At 43.9% G+C, this 22215-nt stretch overlaps 3 protein-coding genes across 4 annotated transcripts; 2 read left to right on the top strand and 1 right to left on the bottom strand.

Annotated features, from left to right (window-relative positions):
* The first annotated feature begins 2088 nt into the window (after positions 1–2088).
* On the top strand, positions 2089–3180 carry uts2r4 (urotensin-2 receptor 4). Its single transcript, XM_031877053.1, has one exon. It carries the CDS (start codon positions 2089–2091, stop codon positions 3178–3180), a length of 1092 nt encoding a protein of 363 aa, XP_031732913.1.
* A 1180-nt stretch (positions 3181–4360) lies between these two features.
* Positions 4361–8126, bottom strand: lgals2b (lectin, galactoside-binding, soluble, 2b). Its single transcript, XM_031877056.1, has 4 exons — positions 8098–8126; positions 6290–6363; positions 5990–6161; positions 4361–4773 (listed from the first exon to the last, which is right to left on the bottom strand). Exons 1-4 carry the CDS (start codon positions 8098–8100, stop codon positions 4627–4629), a joined length of 396 nt encoding a protein of 131 aa, XP_031732916.1. The 5' UTR covers positions 8101–8126; the 3' UTR covers positions 4361–4626.
* Positions 8127–9394: 1268 nt separating this feature from the next.
* On the top strand, positions 9395–20171 carry LOC116399705 (GTP-binding protein 1-like). Of its 2 annotated transcripts, XM_031877064.1 has the most exons (15): positions 9395–9480; positions 9764–9957; positions 10699–10810; positions 12015–12195; positions 12811–12994; positions 13453–13617; positions 14144–14267; positions 15028–15142; positions 15353–15497; positions 15701–15883; positions 16124–16259; positions 16384–16562; positions 16652–16798; positions 17331–17381; positions 17971–20171. In XM_031877064.1, the coding sequence occupies exons 2-15, from the start codon at positions 9766–9768 to the stop codon at positions 18082–18084; spliced, it is 2028 nt and encodes a 675-aa protein (XP_031732924.1). In that variant the 5' UTR covers positions 9395–9480; positions 9764–9765; the 3' UTR covers positions 18085–20171. The 2 variants fall into 2 exon arrangements, with proteins under 2 accessions (XP_031732924.1, XP_031732925.1); XM_031877065.1 differs by lacking the exon at positions 17331–17381.
* Positions 20172–22215: the final 2044 nt, after the last annotated feature.

Here is a 22215-nt window from a genome sequence, read left to right as displayed (position 1 = left end):
GGGATGGGTCAGACGGGTACCAACCATCAACAGGACAGAAAACAGTTGTATCTCAAAAAATACTTTTGATCTTTTTCTAATTATATTTTTCTTTCATGATAGCAATTTTATTCATCGGTTGTTTTATGTAAACTTTTGTAACTATGTATTCAGCAGAAGTATTTCAGTCCAGTGTGTGAGCTACAGCTGCATCACGCTGCTTATTGTGCTGTTTCAGTCCTAAAGGTCAGAGTGTCTGCCATGTCTCTGCAGACACTCTGACGCTACCTTTGTGTTTTCTCTGAAGACAAATGCTGGTTTTGTAAGTAGTTTTTGAGACATGTGAGTACGTCTGTCACAGACACTGAAGGAGGTTTGCTCATGCATTGGGACGGAGAAGCTGGAAGCACTGCATGCCGTTACATGGTGTAACAGCGCCTCCATGTGGCAGACAGTACATACGCTAAGTCTCTGTTAAAACAAACTATAATTCCAGTAAAAAGTAACTTTGATATAAAGAAATAATCGATACATTTTACTGTTGTTTTTCTTTTCTCTTCTTTGTTTGAAGAGTCTCCTTTCTTTATTAAAGGCATTTCTATACTTGAGCATGGCTGACTGACATACCACATGGAAATGTTGATGATCACTAATAAAAATATTTCCTCTGGAAGCTTTCAAGGAATCTCTGTACACATGTGTGCACAAATATGTTATTAAATCGTTTTAAAAATACTCGCTTTTTGCATATTATCACTCTCCTCAAACAGACCACCCTGAACCCATCCAGTGCATCTCTAGAGATGTCCTTACATGCTATTCTGTGTGGAGTTTTTCTATAAATATAGAGATCTGTATTCCTGCACAATGACCTTAAATATATTTTTAATTAAAAATGAGCAGAAACTTATATTCTTTAACTCTAAATAAACTGAGAACGACGGTGTGAAGATAAGGATTCCAGCAACAAACAAAGAAAGCAGATGAGCTCATACCTGTAATAAGAGCTGAAATTAATAAATACTAATTTCTTCTATTATGTATGCACGTAGGATGTGTTTGCCTGTTGGACGTGTGTGTGTGTGTGTGTGTGTGTGGTTGTGGACAATTTCCCCCAGATTTTCATAAAGATCTCTCAAAAAAAAGAAGGGATTTCTGAGTGTCTAGAACTACAGAGGCAGCAGACCCGAGAGGCCCGAGAGAAATACCTCATAAATCTAAAGGCCATTGCAAGTTTTTCACCCTGGTGAGAAAGAGTTAGGACGGAGGAGAGAAGAAGGAGAGGAGGGAGAGTGACCAGGAGAACCCCAAAGCTCAGAGACACAAAAGTCTTCTACCAAACGGGAGGGAGTCAAATGGACCAAACGGAGGTGTGGAGGAGCGCCGGTGAGCGTTAACGTGGATCATCTGGATAAAGCGAAGGATCTGTACCACTAAAGTGTCTTCATGCAGGTAGAAATCTGGACACACAAGAAGACTTTTGACTGGATGTAGTATGATGATTCAACCCGCACTCGGTGCAATCGAGACGAAAAAAAACAACCAAAAGCGCTCAGGGTTTTTCTGTATGTGTTGAAAGTGACATAATGAGACTCTGCCTGGAAGTGTCAGCAACTCAAGTCCTGATCCAGCACATCTCTGCACTGCAGGAGCTTTAACGCAGTTTGTCAAGTTGAAAGGCAGCGTAACCAACTCGCCACTTTTGGAGACAGACGGGGATCATGGCTCGATTGAGGACTTTATTTTTGGGGACAAGCGCTACAAGCTACAGGAAGCTGCGTAGTCACTGAAGCTGCTGGCCATGTCAGTGCTGTACTGTCTCTTGCCACCTATTGCCCATTAGTGCTGTTTCTTTGGATTTATCTCCAACAATTTACAGAATTTAACAAAGTTGTAAAAGAAATGCTTCTCCCCTGGATTGTGCTGGACGTACCTTTTAAAAAACGATCATAATCCTCAATCCGTGTTTTGCATCACTGCCTGAAATGTTCGTACAGACTTTAAAACCTTTTCCAATTGAATGCAGGAGCCAACCGTGAAACAGCTCCGCGTGAATTGGCTCTGAAGCGTCAGGGCCTGACCTCTGACCTTTTGATCTGTGACCCTGCAATGAACTGCACTTCTAATGCCACCATCACGCCACAGCTGGACCTAGTCCTGAGCCCAGGGGCTGGAGATGGAGGGTCCCAGGAGAGCGGCGGCGGAGGCGGCGAAGGCGGCGGGGGCCTCTGGGTGACGTTCCTGCTCGGTGCCACTCTGATGATCATGTGCGCCATGGGCGTGGTGGGCAACACGTACACGCTCATCATTACCCGCTCGGCAGCTTTGCGCCGGACAGGTTCCATGTACGTTTACATCATCAACTTGGCTCTGGCAGACCTGCTCTACCTCTCCACCATCCCCTTCGTGGTCTGCACCTATTTTGCGCACGACTGGCTGTTTGGCGAGGCCGGCTGTCGCATCCTGCTGAGTCTCGACCTCCTCACCATGCATGCCAGCGTCTTCATTCTGGTGGCCATGAGCCTGGAACGCTACCGCGCCGTGGCAAGGCCCTTCAGCGCTCACAGGTCCTCGTCCCGTAAGCGAAGGCTGGCGGCAGGGATTATCTGGGGGTTGTCTTTCATGCTAACGCTTCCCATGATGGTGATGATCCGACTCAGCGAGGGCAAACCAACCGCGGCTGGTTTGGTGAAGAGGATCTGCTTCCCTACCTGGACCCCTGAGGCCTTCAAGGCTTATCTCACCGTCCTGTTTCTAACAAGCGTTCTAGTTCCTGGATTGGTAATCGTCGGGCTGTATGTGGGGCTGGCCAGCCGCTACTGGGTCGTGCAGGCTAGTTTAGGAGGCAGCAGCCGGTCCGCCCGGAGGAGAGGACTCAAGCAAAAAGTTGTGTCAATGATCTTTTGCATTGTTGTGGCCTACTGGGCTTGTTTCTTGCCCTTCTGGGGGTGGCAGCTAGCCAAACTGTTCTCTCCAGAGTCCCTGAAGTCTTTCTCTCCAGCCGTTCATAATTACGTGAATTTCTTCGTGACGTGCCTGACCTACGGGAACAGCTGCATCAATCCGTTTCTTTACACTCTTCTGACCCGGAACTATAAAGATTACTTGGCCCAGAAAGGTCAGTCCGTGGGTTCGAGCAGGGCCGACCCCGTGTCAGCTGTGACGACGCCACTGCAGGAGCTCTCGTTGACGAATAAATGACGACTGAGCGACAAAACGTTGTGCTGCCCATCAGCCTGAGAGAGGACTTTTTTTTGTAGTAGTAATTGTGTACAAAAGTGGAAAATATTTGTGAGACGCTTGTTATCTCAGGTGGCATTCTCTACAAACGTTGTCGATGCTGCAAACATATTGGGTGTGATGCGACACAGTTCCTGCTCTGTTTAACCAGAGCTGTGAAGGATTCACAGGAAGTCAGCACAGCAGGTGGATGTTTGCTGACATGAAAGTCTGACTGCAAGTCTTCTGGTTCTTCTGTTTTATAATCTAATACTTATCCCCACATGTACAGTACCAATGCCTGTCTAACAATCTCCACATCATGACATATATTTGAAAGCATCTATAAAACTACTGATATTTGGGTTCAAATGTGAGTTAAAAAGGTTTCACTAGCCTTGAACAAGTTATAATATGGAAAATATTATACTGGTGGCAAGAATTCATCATGTCACTCATATACTTCACAATTACTCTGAACATTGTGATGATTTGAACAAATTAAATGTTAACTGCTTCATTTTTTTCCCTTCACTCGTCTATTTGCCATCCAGGTGACACACACACACACACACACACATTCACACACACATGTAAAGGATGATTTCATCGACTCTCTGGGAATGTGGTCGCACCGTGCCACATTCCTCGGCCTCGAGCCACGGCTTCTTGGAGTCCTCCTGCAAATTGTCTCTGCGAGAATGTACTTCATGTCTCCTCTGTCGTACACGGTCCCTCCTTTTTTCATCGTCCTGTTTCATCCTCTATAATCTGCTCTTTACTTGCAGCAGCTACAGTATGTTATCCACATTCAGGATCAATTCACAGCTCGGTTCAAATCTTTCCTTTTTTTAAATTTGTTTTCTGAAATGTTAGGCTTAAAGCTTAAAGTTATGCATCTAATGCTAACTACGAAATACAGACACCAATACAGGAAGTAGTACGTTACCTAAATGTGTATTTTTGATGTTTTTTAGTCTGAAAAAAGGTGCATGAAATAGCGATGTTTTTGCCTGCAGTCTTGCTTTAAATGCATCTTGACAAAATCTCTTTTTAGATAGATAGATAGATAGATAAATGTAGAGTTAAGAGAATTAAGACTCATTATTGGAGGTTATTAGTGTGTGTTGGAGAATGAGAGAAATAGACAGAGACACTTTTCTTTTCGTCTCAGTATTTATTAACAAACCCAGTAACGGATGAGACCTCGAGCAGACACAGTGAGGTAAGATGTGCTGTGGCTCCCTCTTTAGGTCATTTCATCTCATTACAGCATCAGCACTCCTTGTTGGTGTACATCTCAAGTGTTATTCTTACCACACGCCTCAGCTGGAGAAAGGATGAATTACAAGGCCTGGGTTCAGTAATGTACAACAGACTATTAGAGCAACACACACACACGGTGGACAGGTCAAGAGTCAAGAAGTTCTACTTGATCTTGATGCCGATGATCCTCGCGTCGCCGCTGACATCAAAGTGCTTGTACTTGACGTCTCCCAGTCGGTTGGGGAAGTTCAGCATGGAGCCATCAGGAAGCTTGAGGTAAAACTGCTCGTTGTTGAAGTTGATGTAAAACTGTCGAGGACAAAGAGAGACCGTGCCACGTTCAGTTGATTTCAGACATTGAAAAAGATAAGAGGATGTAAAAAGAATGACTGAGATAGATGAACTCTCTTTCTCTTTATGAGCCCATAAAGCCCCACATGATTGGACAGCTCAGCGTCTGTTGACTTAACAGTGTTGCAGCACAGACACCGAGACCAGAATTAATAACCTCTTTATGGCCAAAGACATGGTGGAGTTTGAGCTTGAGCCAAATGACTACAATAAATACAGCAACTGTAATCTAATGGTCTTCAAAAGAGTAAGCTTTAAAATACAGCAGGTCTGTGTGTGAACTTCAATCATCCCCCAAAAGCGGCTTTGAGCCTTTGTTGTCTCAACAATGATAAAACCAGAAGAATGCAACGTAATTCTATGCCTGACTTTGTATTTGTAATTAGATATTTGTCACTTTAGTTTGTGCAGAATTCGATGTAAAAAGACTGGAGCACAATTTAAAGGCAGCACCACATCTGTCTACCTTTTCTTTGGAGATATGATTGCGTGAACTTTCTTTTACTCTTGAATTAAACAGAAGTGGCTTAAAGTACGACTGACGAACCTCTGAAAGCAGAAATAACTTCTTCTTCCTCTCACAAACGAAACGGTGAAACATCAAGCAATAAAACGCACCCGGCCTCAATCGAAACATACAAGGTTTTGCTGATACGACCTTTCTTGGTCGTAGTATGAGTAGGTTTTATATTGAAAAACTTTCCCTGGGGGGAGACAAGCGGTTAAAAAATGTGTGGCGTCATCAAAATGTAAAGTCTATGAGCCGAGCGGGAACTCGCGGGCGGAGAAACACAGTTGCTCATAGTCAGCGAGCCACACACCCTGAAAGTAAACCCGGAAGTTAGAAAACTTATTGGAAGTATGCCCCAAGCGAGCAATTCTCATTGGACTTAATAGACATCTTGGGGTCCGGTGTCTAGTTCTTTCTGTACTTCCATGGCCTGAACCAACGTTATCTACGTGTCATTGTGCGTTTCTGCGAGCGTGATACAAGGCTGATATGAAAGCTATCTATAAGGTATAAGGTTCAGAAACATTCAACGTATCTGTGGTCTGCAGAAACCTTCAATTGCAACACTTTTTTTCTGCCGGCTGAGTCGTTGGTATCGGGTTTAACCGAATCATTTGAGATTACAGACTATATTATTGACTCCCTCACACTCTCCCAACACACCTTGCATTCCTCCCCACGCACGAAGGGGAAGTTTCCCTCGCGTTGCTCGTCTCCCCAGCTTCCCCCGGACAAGGAGTTGAAGACGATGACGTTGGTGTCACCATTGCTGTCGAAGCGTGGGTTGAAGTGCAGCGCGATGTTGTCAGAGTCGTGGCCGATGTTGATGGAAAAGCTGCAAAGGGAGGCAGGAACACAGAGGTCAAAAGGGTGCAATGAAAAAGGGAAGAAGTGGGTGAAACATTAAACTTCCTCTTGATTAAACGAATCATTGACTACTTGATCCCTTTAATGGGAACTTACTAACTGCAGTCGTCCTTGGGCTTGATGCGGATCTTGAACTCTTGCCCCTCCTTGAATGTCATGTCTTTGATTTTCTGCAAAGAGAGAAGACAAAGAGGAAAATGCGAACTGGATGGATGGATGGATGGATGGATGGATGGATGGATGGATGGATGGATGCGTCATAACTAAAATGACCGTTAGAGATTTGAATTGAACTTCACTTCACACAGAATATTGACTATTAAGGAAACAACTTGTACATGAGAAAATGAGCCAAACTATTTGTCCTTTTCATTTTATTACAACTAAATAACTGAGATCAGACCAACAATCGGAGGAGAGCTTTTACAGGAAGTCGGGCTGAATGTGAACTATTCGCTCTGTTCCTCATGGTCATCCTTCTGCATTAAAAACTGCCCATTTTGTCAGTGAAACTAAGTTGCGCTGACATTTCAGTCAGAAGATAGCCGAGCAGAAGAATATTTAATTGTAGAACGGTCTTTGACATATAATTGACATACTTTGGAGACAAACAGAGATGATTGTGCGGGGTAGTCGATGGCGCTCTTCTCTTAGCTGTTGATGATCAACCAGAGTGGATCAATGCCATCGGCTGTAAAAGTAGAGAAACAGGAAGGCGCCGTATTTGTACCTCGACGTGTGGTCGTCGTATACGGACAATAAAACCATAAAAAGACGCCTGCGCATCAACCGTCTGCCACAGTAGCCCTACAGACACTAGATAGATATATACATGTACCACACCTCTGTAATATGTGTGTGTGTATGTGTGTGTGTGGCGTAGCAAACCTGATAAAACACCTATCTTATCTAACCCGACCATGAATGTTCTTCATAGTCAGTTCACTTGTTCATCCTAATCAATAAAGCAATACATTCCATTCACTACTGTTCCTCCTACCTATCTGCTGGGCATCACCTGAAAAGAGTTACACATGAACTGCAGTATCCTGACCCCAATAAACCTGCACCACACCTATAGATACCTCAGTCTATGCCACCTACAATACATTCAGTCAGGCCTCATGCCTTATCTCTGATCAATACTGGTTTATCATGGACTGCAGGCCGGATGTTGGAGAATAATTAAGTTCAGTTACGGTGTATTAATCCCTGCATTGGTTTGACTCACCCTGACTGTTCAGGAGCAGTGTGCAACATCCCAGACATATTATATCGTACAATACATATTCTCACAGGGATTAAAGAGGCTCAGGACTTTCTACTGTGAGGAAGCCGAGTTAACAGCTGAGCCAAGTATTTAGATTTTAAGTGAAGAAGTGTCATTTAGGATTATGGGAAGCAAAGCACTTCCTGAGCAGAGATATATGGAGATGTTAGATTTGTCAGCTTTGGTTTTGATCTACACATCTGTGACACCCTGTACACGTGAGAAATTCTCACATGTCCCTCTGAAATGAGTGTTAATGATTGACAAGATAGAATAACTAAACCTGAAAAAGTAGACGGGCACTACCAAACACTTGAGTTCAAGCTGTCAGCACTTTTACAAAACATAGCGAATAAGTGTTAACAGCTCTGCAAACCTCTTTAAAATGGACCACTTCTACCTTAAGAAAGCTAAAACGTAAGACATACAGCATCTCTTAGAAATGTAATGTAGCACATCGAACATTAACGTTACATCAAAGACTGCGGCTGTAAAAGTCTGAGACGTTTGAGGAGAAACCTTCTTGTTCTGAGCTCAGTATGAAGGTATAACTGAGATAAGGAGTGACAGGATGAATGAATGCAGGTGTGTGTCCATGTGGAGAGTGAAGATCTCTCCTGTGAATGGAGCTTACCATCTTGGCTGTCTTCAGTGGGTTGTACCTCCAATGACAAAGCTCTGCAGGCAGGTGAGTGGTTTATATAAGAGCGGTGACGCTAGGAGGAAGCAACCAACAAGGAAAGGGTTGTAAAGGAAAAAAGACCAATCGCACAGGTCGATATTTGACCCGAAATGGAACCAATTATTGTTCCGCTTCATGTTACAGGATGCTGGCGGTTTTGGATCGTCACTCAAAAGCATACGTATTAAGTGGCATTGTTTACAATTACAATTAAGTCATATTTTTGTTCACTCTGTCCTCAGAATGAACCACAATCACTGGCTACTTATTGGCTCACGTTCGTCAGTCGGTTACCTGCACTGCCTGTATATGATAAAGTAGATGCCTTGACTTCTGGGGGCCCATGAGACCATTTATGATAGTGTTGCTGAGAAATATTCAATATATTTGAAACTGTTGACAGCTGACTTTTGAGGGAGAAGTGGCTGCTGTGTATTAGTTTGCATTTGGTTTGCCTCATTTTATACTGTGATATAATAACAATGAGTTAATTTGATGCCTATTTGGAAACTGACTCAAAACCACAATAAATATATAATACATATATAAATACAAATGCATTGGAAATTAAACTAAACAAATTATAGATACAATCTGTTTGTTATGAAAAAATAATATCATACTACTGTGTTGATATTTAAATAGCAGATACCTAAATAGAACATCATATTTATTAACAATGTATGCAGTATATACGGTTTGCATAAAAAACTTGGCTCGAATATTTGTAATGTCGAAATTGCAAAGCATGTTGATATGGAAGATGTATGTTAATATGCACATACATAATTATCATCAGGCGTTCCACATTCAAATATATGCAAACAAACTGGAACCGGGAAAAGGAAAGATGAAAGGGGAAAACACCCAACCAAATCTATTCACAGAAGAATTCTCTTTTTCACTTGCTGTACATATTTAATGGAACTTTTAAAACTATTAAGGTACTATAAGCGTTTCCTCTTCTGTTCCACTACAATTATTCATTTCAGTATACGTTGACTAAAGATGATTAATCAATTCATTTATTGTTTATTTTCATTTGTGTGTCACACCTACATTTATTCAGAATAATCCTCATTTTCAAGTTAGTTAGTATGAATATGTCATAGCGGAGCGCGTGTGGGTTTCAGTGTCTGAAAATAGGTCAGGATTTCACGGAGCACCCACGCTGACGTATGGGGCACGTCATCACAGTGGGCGTTACTTTGAGTAGTGTAGCCAATCTCCTGTCTCTATTCTATGGTGGGCGTGTCGTACATTCAGTGGCCAGAAACCCGAAGCTAACCAGAATAGAAAACTAAGTTAGCTTTGTCAGCTAGTTAGCAACTTCTGGTACGTCTTCAGTTCATAACGGATTTACATATATAGTTCGTCATTCGCATGTTGAAGAGTTTGAAAACGTAGTTGACGGCTATGGCGATTAATTGTTTTTAATGTGCTCCTCATTCTAAGAGGGTTTGGTTATGTTTGGTTAGCATAAGCTAGCTAGCTAGCTGTGGTAAACAACCCTTTAACTTTATGTGTCTTTGCTAATGGCTAAAGGCTAGCTAGCGTAGCCTAACGAATGAGATACGTTTGTTTATTTATTTTTTGTTTTGTTTTTCTCCCTCTGTAGAAATGGCGTCGTTAACGGCGACAGAACCAGCGGCATCATGCCCGAGTGCAATACCGGCGGTGGAGTCCATAGTGCCCGCTTGCATGTTTGCACCGGACCGGGGATGTCCCGACGATCCATCCGGCGCGGAGGGCTCTGAAGACGGCGAGGGTGCAAACTGCGAGTCCGAGGATCATTTAGACTTAAGCAACAAGGTAGGCCTCACTGTGAATTTGTTTCTACTAAAAACAAATATATAATATTCCTCTATATAAAGAGAAATGCTGTGCGGTACTATTATAATGTATACATATATTAGTATATATGTATATATTATTAATTACAGAGAATTAAATGTATTATATGTATATTTATATAATATTTACATATATATAATTAATAATATATTAATTTTACGACATATCTGTTGACTGAAAAGCCACACAAAGCACAGTTTGGACTGGCTGTGCAAAAACGTCAGAAAGTAATAATAATAATAATAACTTTATCAGTATAGCACCTTTAAAAACAGTTTACAAAGTGCTTTGACAGACAAAGCAGCTAAAGTCAATAATAACAACAACAGAAAGTTCAATGAGACAGTCGATACGATAAAAATAAACTAATAAATAAAATTATATAAATATATATTTTGTAAAATCAACAAATAAAAATCAAACAGACGACATCACATAAACGTTTAACAGAGATTGCTGAGTAAGTTGCACTACTAACGTATAACTGCGTCCAGCCGTTGGCTTTATCTACTGTACGTGCAAACTTTGCAGTCATTTGAATTTTCAAAACACAACTCTTGCAGAGCACATGGCCTTAAAACAAAAGCCAGCCTTTGTTTTAAGGCCATGTGCTTTACTGGTTGAAGACACCCACATAAAACTTGTCTGGCTCTGTGTTGGCTCTTGCTAAGTTTGTCTCTGTTGTCTCTCCCTCTTCAGCTGGTTCTAGTGAGTCCATCGGGGCAACAGTACGATTCATTACTCCGGCACCTGAGGCAGCAGATAGACGAGGGCTGTGGAGAGACCATCTACGTGGTCGGGATGGGTTCAGGTAAGAGTGACTACATGTGAGCATACATCTGGTTTCATCGAACAGACATAATTCAATCTTCGTCTTTAGTTTAGTTTATTATTTACATGAGTGTGTGTCCAATAAAACCATTGTAAGCTAGAAAGTCTTGCTTAAAGATGAAAGACTTGCTTTAAATCTCACTTAAAGAGTAGAGATTCAGAAGGACACATTCACTGCATGCAGTTGTAGTTATTTTGCTATCCGTCGATGCAGTGAGATGGATTTGTTGTAAGTGGGTCACAGCTGAAAGCTTCCAGTGGTAGATTCAGAAGAGAAAGTGAAGTTTTCCTAGAACCCGATCAGACCTGTACTGATGCTGCTGCGCTGGCCTCACGCTTTCATATACGTATACATCAGCTGTTGTTGTTGCTTCTGCCATCACAGATGATGACATTTCATGTCCAAAACAAATGTTCTAAGATGGGTAGCAGTGTTCATTTCATGAATAAGACTGGAGGGATTTGTCCGTATATTTAATAAAAAGTCACCGTGTAGCCGTGGCCTGGTGCGTCCTCGCGTCCCCGTGTGTTTGCTGTTTGGTTTTCATTCTGAGCTCCTCGGCCACGAGCGCTTTTGTCAGCAACCAGAGTTATTTTTTGCCTGCTGCAGCAACACGTGTGGCCTGTTTTGGTGGGTCGTGTGAAAGGGTGTCTGTTTCCCCCCTGTCAGCACGGGGAATGTCAGTAGTTCACTAGTTCATGTCTGTCTGGCCTACTGACCTGACTGTGGTTTCTGTTTGTTCAGCCCAATACAAGCCGTTCATGTGTCCAGTTAGTGGAATGCTGTTTACATTGAGAGAAGCAACAGTGAGCTCCTTCAACCACAGTAGCTGGTGTAACGAGTTAGGGCCAACTTACGTTCCTTCACTGAGAAACACGCACATTGTAGTGTTTTAAAAACATACACCTCCTGCGTAGTAACCGCTGACAATCTGCTCTTCTTGGATCGAGGCGTTTTGGCAGGCGTGGTGCTCACAGAAGAAGGTTTTCTCATCTCACTCGACTCCCACAAACCACCTGTTTATTTACTCTTTCTTTGACCACCGGCCTGTCATATAGCAGGTTGCAAACATTCCCTTTACATCAGCCCTGACATTGACCAGACGTATCATTCTCTCTCCTGCAGTTACTCTCTTGTCTTCCTCTTAATGCCCTCCTCGTCCATCCTTCTCCTCTCTGTTTAGACGGGGGCGACTACGGTCTGGATGAGAAGGACATGGAGGCGTCGGTGGCCACAGTGCGCTCGCTGTGTGAACAGATTGAGGCCGACCTGATCTTCCTGAGAGAGAGGGTGGACGCTGGCGGGAGGATTCGGGACTACCTCATCCGCCGGCGTGTGGGCGAGGAGGATTTCCTGGAAGTCAGGTAACATTCAGAGGAAAAGTCTTATTTTAGTTTATAATTAGTACCTCAACTGTCGTCTCAGTGCGCTGTGTGGGCTTGTTGTTTATTTAGTTATGATGTAGTTATTCTCCTGTGTTTATGCTGAGGATACATGTTCATTTACACATGAACAGGAACAGAGAGACAGACAATCAACAAGCTAGTGTGTAGCATTTCAAGGGCTCTTTTAGCAGAAGTGTAATATAGTATTCCTAACTATGTTGTTATTGGTGTATAAATCACCTGAAACTAAGACTCATTGTGCTTTATTTAACTTTGAATGAGCCCTTTTATATCTACATAGGGAGCAGGTTCTCTTCACGGAGTCGGACATGTCGCACTGTCGTATTTCTACGGTAGCCCAGAGCGGACAAACCAAAGACTGCATCTAGAGAGAGACTTTCCCGTTCTTGCTTTACTCGAAGGCCGCAGTAGTTCTCCGACACACCTGAGAATGAGGAGTGGATCCTTTTAAAGCCTTTACAGGCAGAGAGAGAGAGGATGTGTACCGGCTTCCCGTCACTGCGCTGATATAACAACTTGTATTCTGTGACCTGCAGCCCTCACTCTTCACCTTCTCCTCCCTGTTGTCTCCAGGGTGGCGGTGGTAGGGAACGTGGACGCGGGGAAGAGCACGCTGCTGGGGGTTTTGACCCACGGTGAGCTGGACAATGGCAGAGGCTTTGCTCGCCAGAAGCTCTTTAGACACAAACATGAAATGGAGAGTGGCAGGACCAGCAGTGTGGGCAATGATATCCTGGGTTTTGACCAGGAGGGACAGGTGAGCTTCTGCCAACGCTCAGGACTTACAGCATGAGCCACGGCAAGTGCTAAATGAAGACAGTGACAGCTCCTCTCCTACCATACATCAAAAACATACTGAATATCTAGCTTTGTTGGTTCCTCAGTGTTGTAGAGATGTGACACCAACGGTGCATCATTAGACTGTACTCTTGTTTTTGTTGCATGAGACCAGAACGTAGATGTAGGTGTTGCATCTCACATTGTACAATATGCAAATGTTTATGGTGTTGGAGGGAAAAGAGGGACTTTAACGCTGACAATCAAGTTTCACGGCCAAACTGACTTAATGTTCTATTTATTCAATATCAGCAGCAGAAACTGAGCTTTCCATTCAGATTAATGTGGAGAAATTACAGAAATATATATATATACTCTGAACTGTTTTATTGCACTCTTGTGTAAATCATGTGCTGTTGTCTGCGTCGTCTCCTTCAGGTGGTGAACAAGCCGGACAGCCACGGTGGCGGCCTCGACTGGACCAAAATCTGTGAGAAGTCCTCAAAGGTCATCACCTTCATCGACCTGGCCGGCCACGAGAAGTACCTCAAGACCACCGTGTTCGGCATGACGGGACACCTGCCGGACTTCTGCATGCTCATGGTGAGAGAGGCGAGAGAGGGTCGGGGGAAGTGTCCTGTTGTTTCATCGTTTGTTCATTTTCTATTCCTGTCCTCTGCAAACCTAAAGCTTCGTTCATACACAGCGCGAGCCTCCGCAGACGGAGAGCGAGCTTACCTTTATACAAACCCTGTAAAGAAACAAGTCAAGTATTAAATGTATTGTAAAGAAACGAAGGTTTAATATCCGGTAAACTGTTTGATTTGGCTGCAAAATATTAACTCGCATGTAGATTTTTAACACTTCCTGTTTCTAAAGCATCTAAAAACAAATTGGCCTTCTCTGTACATCACTGTTTTTATCAGTGAACTATGACTGACAGTCACGTGATCGTGCACCTCGTGCCAAGTTACAAATATTCAGAGGTGCACGACTAAGCACTGCGACCACTTGCGGAGCCTTCTCGCCGGCCGTGATTACGTCATTTTCTGGCGTGTTCATACTCACTACGGTGATCATTAAAGACAACCCCGCTCTGTGTCCCTGCTCCTCCTCTCTCCTGTCTCAGGTTGGCAGTAATGCCGGCATCGTCGGCATGACCAAAGAGCACCTGGGTCTGGCTCTGGCCCTGAATGTGCCCGTGTTTGTAGTGGTCACTAAGATAGACATGTGTCCAGCCAACATCCTGCAAGGTAAAGACACAAACCACTGTTATACTCACACACCTGTTGGGGTTAGAACCCAGAAAGAAGCCATGTATCTTTCAGGGTGCATTGTGTAACGCTTGGCCACCTGCTCAAAGATTAGAGGTTCAGCGTATCCCCTCTACTACTGGGTCCATGCAAGCAGAGCAAGAATACGCCAACGTCAACCAAACAGCTGAATTGTTCTAATCCTCACGCGTGGAGTCGTCCTACTTCATGTTCTAGCTTCTTTAGCTCAGTTAAAGCAAAGCCATAGCAGCAAGAAAACATCAAAGATATATATTGATGCCATTTGGAATGTTTTCAGTATATATATATATATATATATATACACACACACACAATGCACCTTAATAACCAGCACCACATCTCTGCTCAGCCTCTGACAGAGTAAGATAAGTAACCACACAGTAAGAAGTCTGGTATTAGTGAGAATAATGTCTTGCATGGTAAATGAAGTATAATGTTTATTCCCACAGCAGTAATTACGTCAGTACTACAACTTATCTGTTACATACTTAGCATTCTTTTGTTTAAAACTGTGCAGACACCAGTTCCTTCTACACAACAGGAAGTATTCTTCTTAAAATATGATGAAATATTTAGTTAGTGCTTCTATCTCTCATGGAGAAGCATTTGTGAAGCATTTCACCGTTTTATATTATTATTATTATTTTGTCGTGTCAGCCGTTTATTTTTGTTTTCGAGGACAACTCGTGTGATGAATGTTCTGTGGATTTGTCTGCAGAGACGCTAAAACTGTTGCAGAGGTTATTAAAGTCACCGGGCTGCAGGAAAATCCCCGTGCTGGTCCAGAACACAGACGATGTCATCGTCACAGCCTCCAACTTCAGCTCTGAGAGGTGAGGAGAAGAAGAAGAAGAAAGATCCAAAGATGGAGAGAAATGGACATCAGGCTGACGTCTAAACGTCCCTGATGCTAGCAGCGCTTAAACAACACTTGGGCTTCAGTTCCGAGCTGTAGTTTCTGTTTTGTTGCCGTGCGTTCGTCTCGTAGTTACTTTTCTCTTCTCCTCTGACTCCCTCCTCCCTCCCTTCCTCCCTCCCGGCAGGATGTGTCCAATTTTTCAAATCTCAAATGTGACGGGGGAGAACATGGAACTGCTGAAGATGTTCCTCAACCTCCTCTCCTCCAGGACCAACTTCAACAACGATGAGCCGGCCGAGTTCCAGATAGACGACACATACTCGGTGCCGGTACGAAGTAGAAACACTCTACAGATGCTTTTTCTCTCTCCTGGCCTCGCCGGTGAGAGGCTGCTGAGTCAGTGGCAGAATTCAGTACTCTGGTCCTTTCCGGAGTTTGGTTTAATCTCAAATGGGTTTGAAACGTTTAACACGTACCGATGCTGACGGAGAGTCTCTATAGAAGTGTGTGATTGGTGGTTCTCTCTCTACAGGGGGTGGGCACAGTGGTTTCAGGGACTACGTTACGCGGAATGATACGACTGAACGACACGCTGCTCTTGGGCCCGGACCCGCTGGGCACCTTCATCCCCATCGCAGTCAAATCCATCCACCGCAAGAGGATGCCCGTCAAAGAGGTCCGCGGGGGACAGACGGCGTCCTTCGCCCTCAAAAAGGTTTGCTGGGAATCATTTGGCTGAAGAACGTCTGTCAGAGAACATTTGAATGCTTTTTTTAGACGACCGGGCACACGGTTAAGTTGTGTTCTGAAGCTCTTTGGTGTAATATGCATATGAATTAGTTTCCTAGCTTTGAATATATGCAGATCCCAACGAGTGTCTCTTAGTTCTGGATTTTGGTTCCATCACTTCCCCGAGCTCCATTGTTGTCTTCACCGGCTCATCTCCGTGTCTCAGATCAAACGTTCGTCGATAAGGAAAGGCATGGTGATGGTTTCTCCAAAGCTGATGCCACAGGCCACCTGGGAGTTTGAGGCTGAGATTCTGGTGCTCCACCACCCCACCACGATATCCCCAAGATACCAGGCCATGGGTGAGTGTTCACTCTCTGATATGCACCACTTTACGTAGCTGCTATGTGTCTCTGGCTCACCCTGAACCATTGCGCTCTCTCTCTCTCTCTCTCTCTCTCTCTCTCTCTCTCTCCGTCACACCAGTCCACTGTGGCAGCATCAGGCAGACGGCCACCATCCTGACCATGAACAAAGACTGCCTGCGGACGGGGGACAAGGCCGCGGTCCACTTCCGCTTCATCAAGACCCCCGAGTACCTGCACTGTGACCACAAGCTGGTGTTCAGGGAAGGACGCACCAAAGCTGTGGGCACCATCACCAAGGTACCGGAGCTCTTCAGAACTCACTGTATTTCAGCGTCGATGTGACGAAGAGAAAACACGCTCGATTAATCCGCGCTTGTGATTTTCAGCTTCTCCAAGCAGTGAACACCCAGGCAGCTAAGGCCCAGCAGGCCAAGCTGCTGGCCAGTAAGAAGACCTTCAAAGAGGGCACAGCAGCCAATGAGGAGGCCGGATCGACGGCGCGGCCGCCGAGTCCCAACACAGCACAGCTACCAGTGAGTACCTGCATGGTGTGTAGTACGTTAAAGGTACGTGATGACAGAACTGAGTACATAATGCAGGACACTTCCCTTTGATTCAGGGTTAGGGTTCCTGTCTTAAGGGTGCTGTTCTTTATTTAACTTATCATATTTAAAAACATCTTAACAATAAAGGAGACTCTTCTGTAACTCCGCTCCAATTTGGATCATTTTCTGCAACACACTTTCTGTTTGAATGTTAAGTCATTTAAAATGCTGCTTGTTTCCTTTTCTTCCTGCTTCTGAGTCTTTAAATGTGTCGGTTCATTTCTCCTTCACTGTCCCGTCTCTTACTGGTCCTGATCCGTCTGTTCACCCCCCCCCCCCCCCCCCCCATCAGATCCTGCTCTCATCTCCCCTTCACAGTTGAAACAGTACACCCCCCCGCGTCACTCTTCTTCATTCCCCCCCTCTCTTGTCTGCTGTGTGTGTTTGACTTTAACGCTTCTCTTCTACCGTGTCTCCTGCTCTTCCCTCTCTTCCCTCTCTCCATGCCTCGCTGCGTCAGACAGTGGCAGAGGAGGCGGCTCTGTGTAAAGACGGCAACAAAGAGAACAAGGTAAAGGTTCCTGCACGGTCGTGACGGCTCCTTATCTTCAGAGCTCTTCCCTTCTGACGTTCTGAGACGACGGGAACGTCTGCGTCAAAATACTGACATCAAAACAGTATTTTGATGAGAGGTTGTTTTTGTAACTCATTTATAAATCCCATTTTTTCCTTCCTGATACCGATAACGTTAACATGAACTGAGTGTCGACTGGATACCAGTGTGTTAAAAACAACAGGTCATAATCCTCTAATGTCTCTTTATGTTGCTGTGAAAAAAATCTCAATTTATTTTAAGTTTCTCGACCAAAGCAACATTTAAAAAGATGATCAGATGTCATGTTCTTGTAGATATCTGATCCAGTGTTTAAGGCTGCATCAGAGGCCTTTCTGACACGCATGGTTCACAAAGTATTACTTTTTAAAAGGTTGTGATCTAACTTACCTTTTATTCCTTCCTCCAGAGGAATAGAATGATCCAAGTCTTTACCTTCTGAACCTTCTAAGTTCAGACGAGTGAGACGTTCTGCCGCCGTCTTCAGCTTCTCCCCTGACGTCATGTGACGGCCGGCTCACTCTGTTGTTCCCGTCTTGTGTTGCAGCTCAAGTCGGGAGGCGGAGGACGCCGGCGAGGCGGTCAGCGGCATCGAGGGAAAGGTCTGAACGCGGCGACGATCTCCACAGCGGTGCCTGCAGGAGCAGCAGGGACCGCCTGAACACATCATCTCTGTTGGGGGGGCCTGCATGGCCCTCTAGTGGCTGTGTGCAAAGACTGACTGCCCAAGTTTCTTTAACATGAAACCATAATTCAACTATTTGCTTCCAGAAAGCGATCGATTTTCCACATTAAGTTCATTTCAATCTTTATTTGTGTCGGGTATATTTGAGTTTTTTGCAGTTCTGAAATGAGTAGACTACTTTACACAACCTTTTTCTATTAGAATACAAACTTCTTTTATAGCATTAAGCCCCCCCCCTGGCCAGCGGAGGCATCAGTCACTTTCCCTGCCTGAACTTTGGACATAATATAATGTTTTGTTGTTGTTGCCACTCGTTCTCTTTTCCTCATTCTTCACCTCCACCTGACTTACATTAGTGCATCCTCTTCAGACGGCGTTGTAGAGTTTTGCGTACTGCCACGCCGGCCACATGAAGAAGTTCTGTTCGGTAGAAAAGCTCCTCGTCATTGAGACGATAGAGTCCATTTATGGAATTGACGGTAATATCAGGAGTATTCATGTCCGTGACGTGAAGCAAAACATTTAATAGATCGGGTTTGTTCGACGCTCGTTCGTAGCTCTGAAGCCGGGTTACTCTACCGTTCTGTAGGGCGGCAGCTAAAATCATCGTCTGGAGATTTGCTTTCCCGGTGTTCTTAAAACATCTCGTCGTGGATAAAGAGTAAAGTCGCCTACTTAGTTTACCAGGAAATATCTCGACCCAGTCTGACCACTAAATATCCAGAAGCTGACAATCTCGCGCACAAATACATCCAGCGGTGGTGTTGCACACCTTAAATGTCAGAAAGCCAAGTGAGAACATATTTAATTCATAATAAAATGATGCAGATGTGACTCGAGTGCACATCATCTCGTCCTGCTCGATATTAATCAGAATGTGGCTGCGAACCAGATATTTCAAAGCTTCAAAGGGCAAAACTAAACGTCCGTCAGACACAGGAAGTGAATGTTTTTCATGTGACCCGAGATAAAAATCTCTTATATAAACTATATCAATAATTTACAGTTTCAACTCTAGTAGTCCATCGGCCAGATAAACCGTTTGACAGAAACGGTGTGATGTTTTTGTTGAAGGTATGAAACGTGGAAAAAGAAGCAGCGCAGAACACTCCCATTCAAATCAACAGCAGGATGGTCAGAGCGGCGGCCATGTTTATGTGTTGCCACTGTGATCGTTGTAGCGGGCTAACTTTTACATAAACTAAACTGTGTTAAGGAATGTCGCGAACTTACAGTGGAGTAACGTTTCGAAGAGTAGAGAATAAACGAGTGACAACTTTGTACGGCTCACTTTCTGTAGCCGGTGTAGCATGAAAGCGTCGTGGAATTACCACACTAGCTAGCGTACAGCTGGCCAGTGAGCTAGCTAGCGTACAGCTGGCCAGTGAGCCAGCTAGCGTGGTAATTTCGCCATGCTGTAATGCTACACTGGTCACAGAAGATGCGACCGAAAAGCAGGCTGGAGTCTTGGCGGTCGTTCTGCCTCACTTCTCGCCGCTCCAGAGGACAAGCTAACTAGCTAGCTAGCTGAACACTCGACGCCCCAGTAGTCCATTTTGCTCCTATTCTATTTCTGTGGTCACGCAGTGTACAAGTTAACAATGCAAGTCATCTTAGATGGTCTCTACTAAGCTAACACAAACCATTGACCACATCCAGCTGAGCTAAAAGTAAATGAGTTGCCACATTTTATTGCAACAGACAACTACAACCTTTGGTTTGCGGTTTCTCCTCTGGTTTTATCTAAATGTCTGAAGGTAACTGAAAAGTTTTTTGGGGATTTACAGTTTCAGGTTTTCTTCTTCAAAAGCCCCAAAGTCCTCTCACACACATGCTGATTTCATGCTGGTCAGTCTGTTCTGAATTCCCCGTTTTATAAAGATCACAAACGTACTGAACTGCCACATTTTTACACCTTTTCTTTTGTTGAAAAGTCATGTTTTGTTTGTAAAAATACAGCGTTGTGGAGAGGAACTAAGGATGAGAATAATATGCCATTTAAATTTAAGTGGTGCCAGTTTGTGTTGTAAATCCTTTTAAATAAAGATGTTATAGAAAAGTGACACGTGGATCATACTTTATTTTTTTACATTTGAGACACTTAGATGATTCGCACATCGAGTCTACATTAGCTTGTAGATGCCGTTTGACCTCCTTTATTATATTGCTGGTTGTTTACAAGACAAATATACATTGCATACCCAAAGTCCTTTACAGATAACACAGAAAATAAATGATAAAAGACTAACAGTGAGCAAAACCCGAATAACCATGCACACCTAAATACAACAATAAAACAAGTTAAATTAAAAGCAATGGGAAACAGGGAGTTCTTTAGCTTGGGTTTATAAGTAGTCAGCGTTATCTAAAGCGGGGCTCTTCTGGGACCAGTAATCCAGATCCGGCTGGACTGAGAGGTCCTCGAGGCTCCTGCTGGGTCAGGAGATGTGATGAGTATCTAAGACCTAAACCGTTGATTCTTTGAGAAACTTCAAACACAATCGACATGACCGACAGGAGATGTATGGGTTCAATACTTCAGCTTTATTGTTGGTGGAGTCTATAATCACAGCAGGAAGCTGTGGAGAGAGATTTTAAATCGCTTTCACACCAACGCTCACACAAACAACAATGTCACGGCCTCGGGACTCTGGATGACGGCAGCCCGCCGTCGATGCGAAGGCCTTTCAATCAAATCCCTTCAATAGTTCAGAAAGAGTCACCCTTCCAGTCATCATTGTTTTCAAACACCCTTCAGCTTTAATGTGGTTGTCTGTAACAGCTGATTGCTTCGCTAACGTTTCAATCAGAGTTTCGCTCTGTGAATCTCGGTGTCGGCTCATATGGAAATGGAAATGTTGTGCGATGCGGAGCCCCGGAAGCAATGAGCGACGTGATGAATGCAGGTTGCACTCTTTCAACAGTTTATGAAAGTATTAAACTAAAAAAAACATGTCCCTGTGATTCTGTTCAGGGAGAAGAGAAAGCAGTGAAGGTGAATACACAAAAGGGAGTTATGGGAATAAACAAACAGCACGTGTCCGTCTGATTTGATTGGCCTTACGTCAGTGAGCGGGACCGAATGGACCGAATGGGCCGAGTGGCTGGCACAATGTGCAGTCATTGTTTCCTCTCGGGCGTGATATGAAGGGGCTTTGATTGCTTTAGTGGAGATCTTCAAAGGGCGAAGATGTATTCATTGTGATGCGGCGCAGCGTCACGCGCACATTTTCAGTCAGCAACTTTGGTGTCCAGAGTTAATCTATTAAGAAATATAAGACTACTGTGACTTTTTAGGACTCACAATTTAATGACATATTATACAATGACTTTATGACTTTTTTGAAAAGTACCTCTTATCGACTTATGGGATACTATACAATATGTTTATTACACTTTGGAACTGTCTGAGGTGAGCGGTACCATGAATAGCTCCGCCCGCCAACTGGAGACCGAAAGGCAGCACCTTGCAGCCTGTCGTCGACTGAGAGACATCGCACTTATTAAAGCACCTAAACACAGACTCAGTGCACGAGCCTCTGTCAGCATCTCCTTTTAACTCTGATGAACAGAAATAAAGCAAAGGGATGAAGCAGAAAAGCAGAACGAGTCTATAGTTCAATAAAATAATGCTTTGAAATGGTCTATTGTGTACAATGAGTGCTTTTACTGTCTTATTAGTACTTTTAAAAGTACTATTCAGTGAAGGAGAAGCAAACTGACGCACACATGTATGGATCTCCAGCTGCACACAGGAAGGTGCTGGATGTGCTCACAGAGATATTGATCTGTTGATTGACAGTCAGATGGACCAGTGGGTTTGTGTACACGCCTCACTTAAAGCGTGGGCAGGACTGAAAGTGTTGATGCAGCTAAAATTGATCTGAAGCTGTCAAACAGTTCCACACAGACTGCAGTAGTTCTAGTAGTATAGTGAGTAGCTGTACCTGCTGCTGTAACACTATCAGAAATAATAAGACGACACTGACAGCATTCATCTGACAGGAACAGCTCAGCCCGTCATGGAAACAGTCCTATAATCTGCAATCAGCAGCTTCTTATGAAATCAGATACGATCAGCTTCACACAACCGCAGTTCAGAGAGTT

This window comes from Anarrhichthys ocellatus, unplaced genomic scaffold (genome assembly GCF_004355925.1).
Source record: "Anarrhichthys ocellatus isolate YVR2014 unplaced genomic scaffold, GSC_Weel_1.0 scaffold124, whole genome shotgun sequence".
NCBI lineage: Eukaryota > Metazoa > Chordata > Actinopteri > Perciformes > Anarhichadidae > Anarrhichthys > Anarrhichthys ocellatus.
The sequence above is the reverse complement of the archived record's forward strand: the minus strand, read 5'-3'. Positions and strand labels throughout refer to the sequence as shown.

Bases quoted from the DNA above. Each gene is read 5' to 3' on its own strand.
- uts2r4 (XM_031877053.1), top strand. From the start codon at position 2,089: ATGAACTGCACTTCTAATGCCACCATCACGCCACAGCTGGACCTAGTC.
- lgals2b (XM_031877056.1), bottom strand. The intron at 6,162-6,289 runs GTAAGTTCCCAT...CTCCCTTTGCAG, and splicing joins CCCAAGGACGACTGCAGTTA to CTTTTCCATCAACATCGGCC. The intron at 4,774-5,989 runs GTGTGTTGGGAG...TGTCCTCGACAG, and splicing joins TGCGTGGGGAGGAATGCAAG to TTTTACATCAACTTCAACAA.
- LOC116399705 (XM_031877064.1), top strand. From the start codon at position 9,766: ATGGCGTCGTTAACGGCGACAGAACCAGCGGCATCATGCCCGAGTGCA. The intron at 15,498-15,700 runs GTACGAAGTAGA...CTCTCTCTACAG, and splicing joins ACGACACATACTCGGTGCCG to GGGGTGGGCACAGTGGTTTC. The intron at 17,382-17,970 runs GTAAAGGTTCCT...CTTGTGTTGCAG, and splicing joins ACGGCAACAAAGAGAACAAG to CTCAAGTCGGGAGGCGGAGG.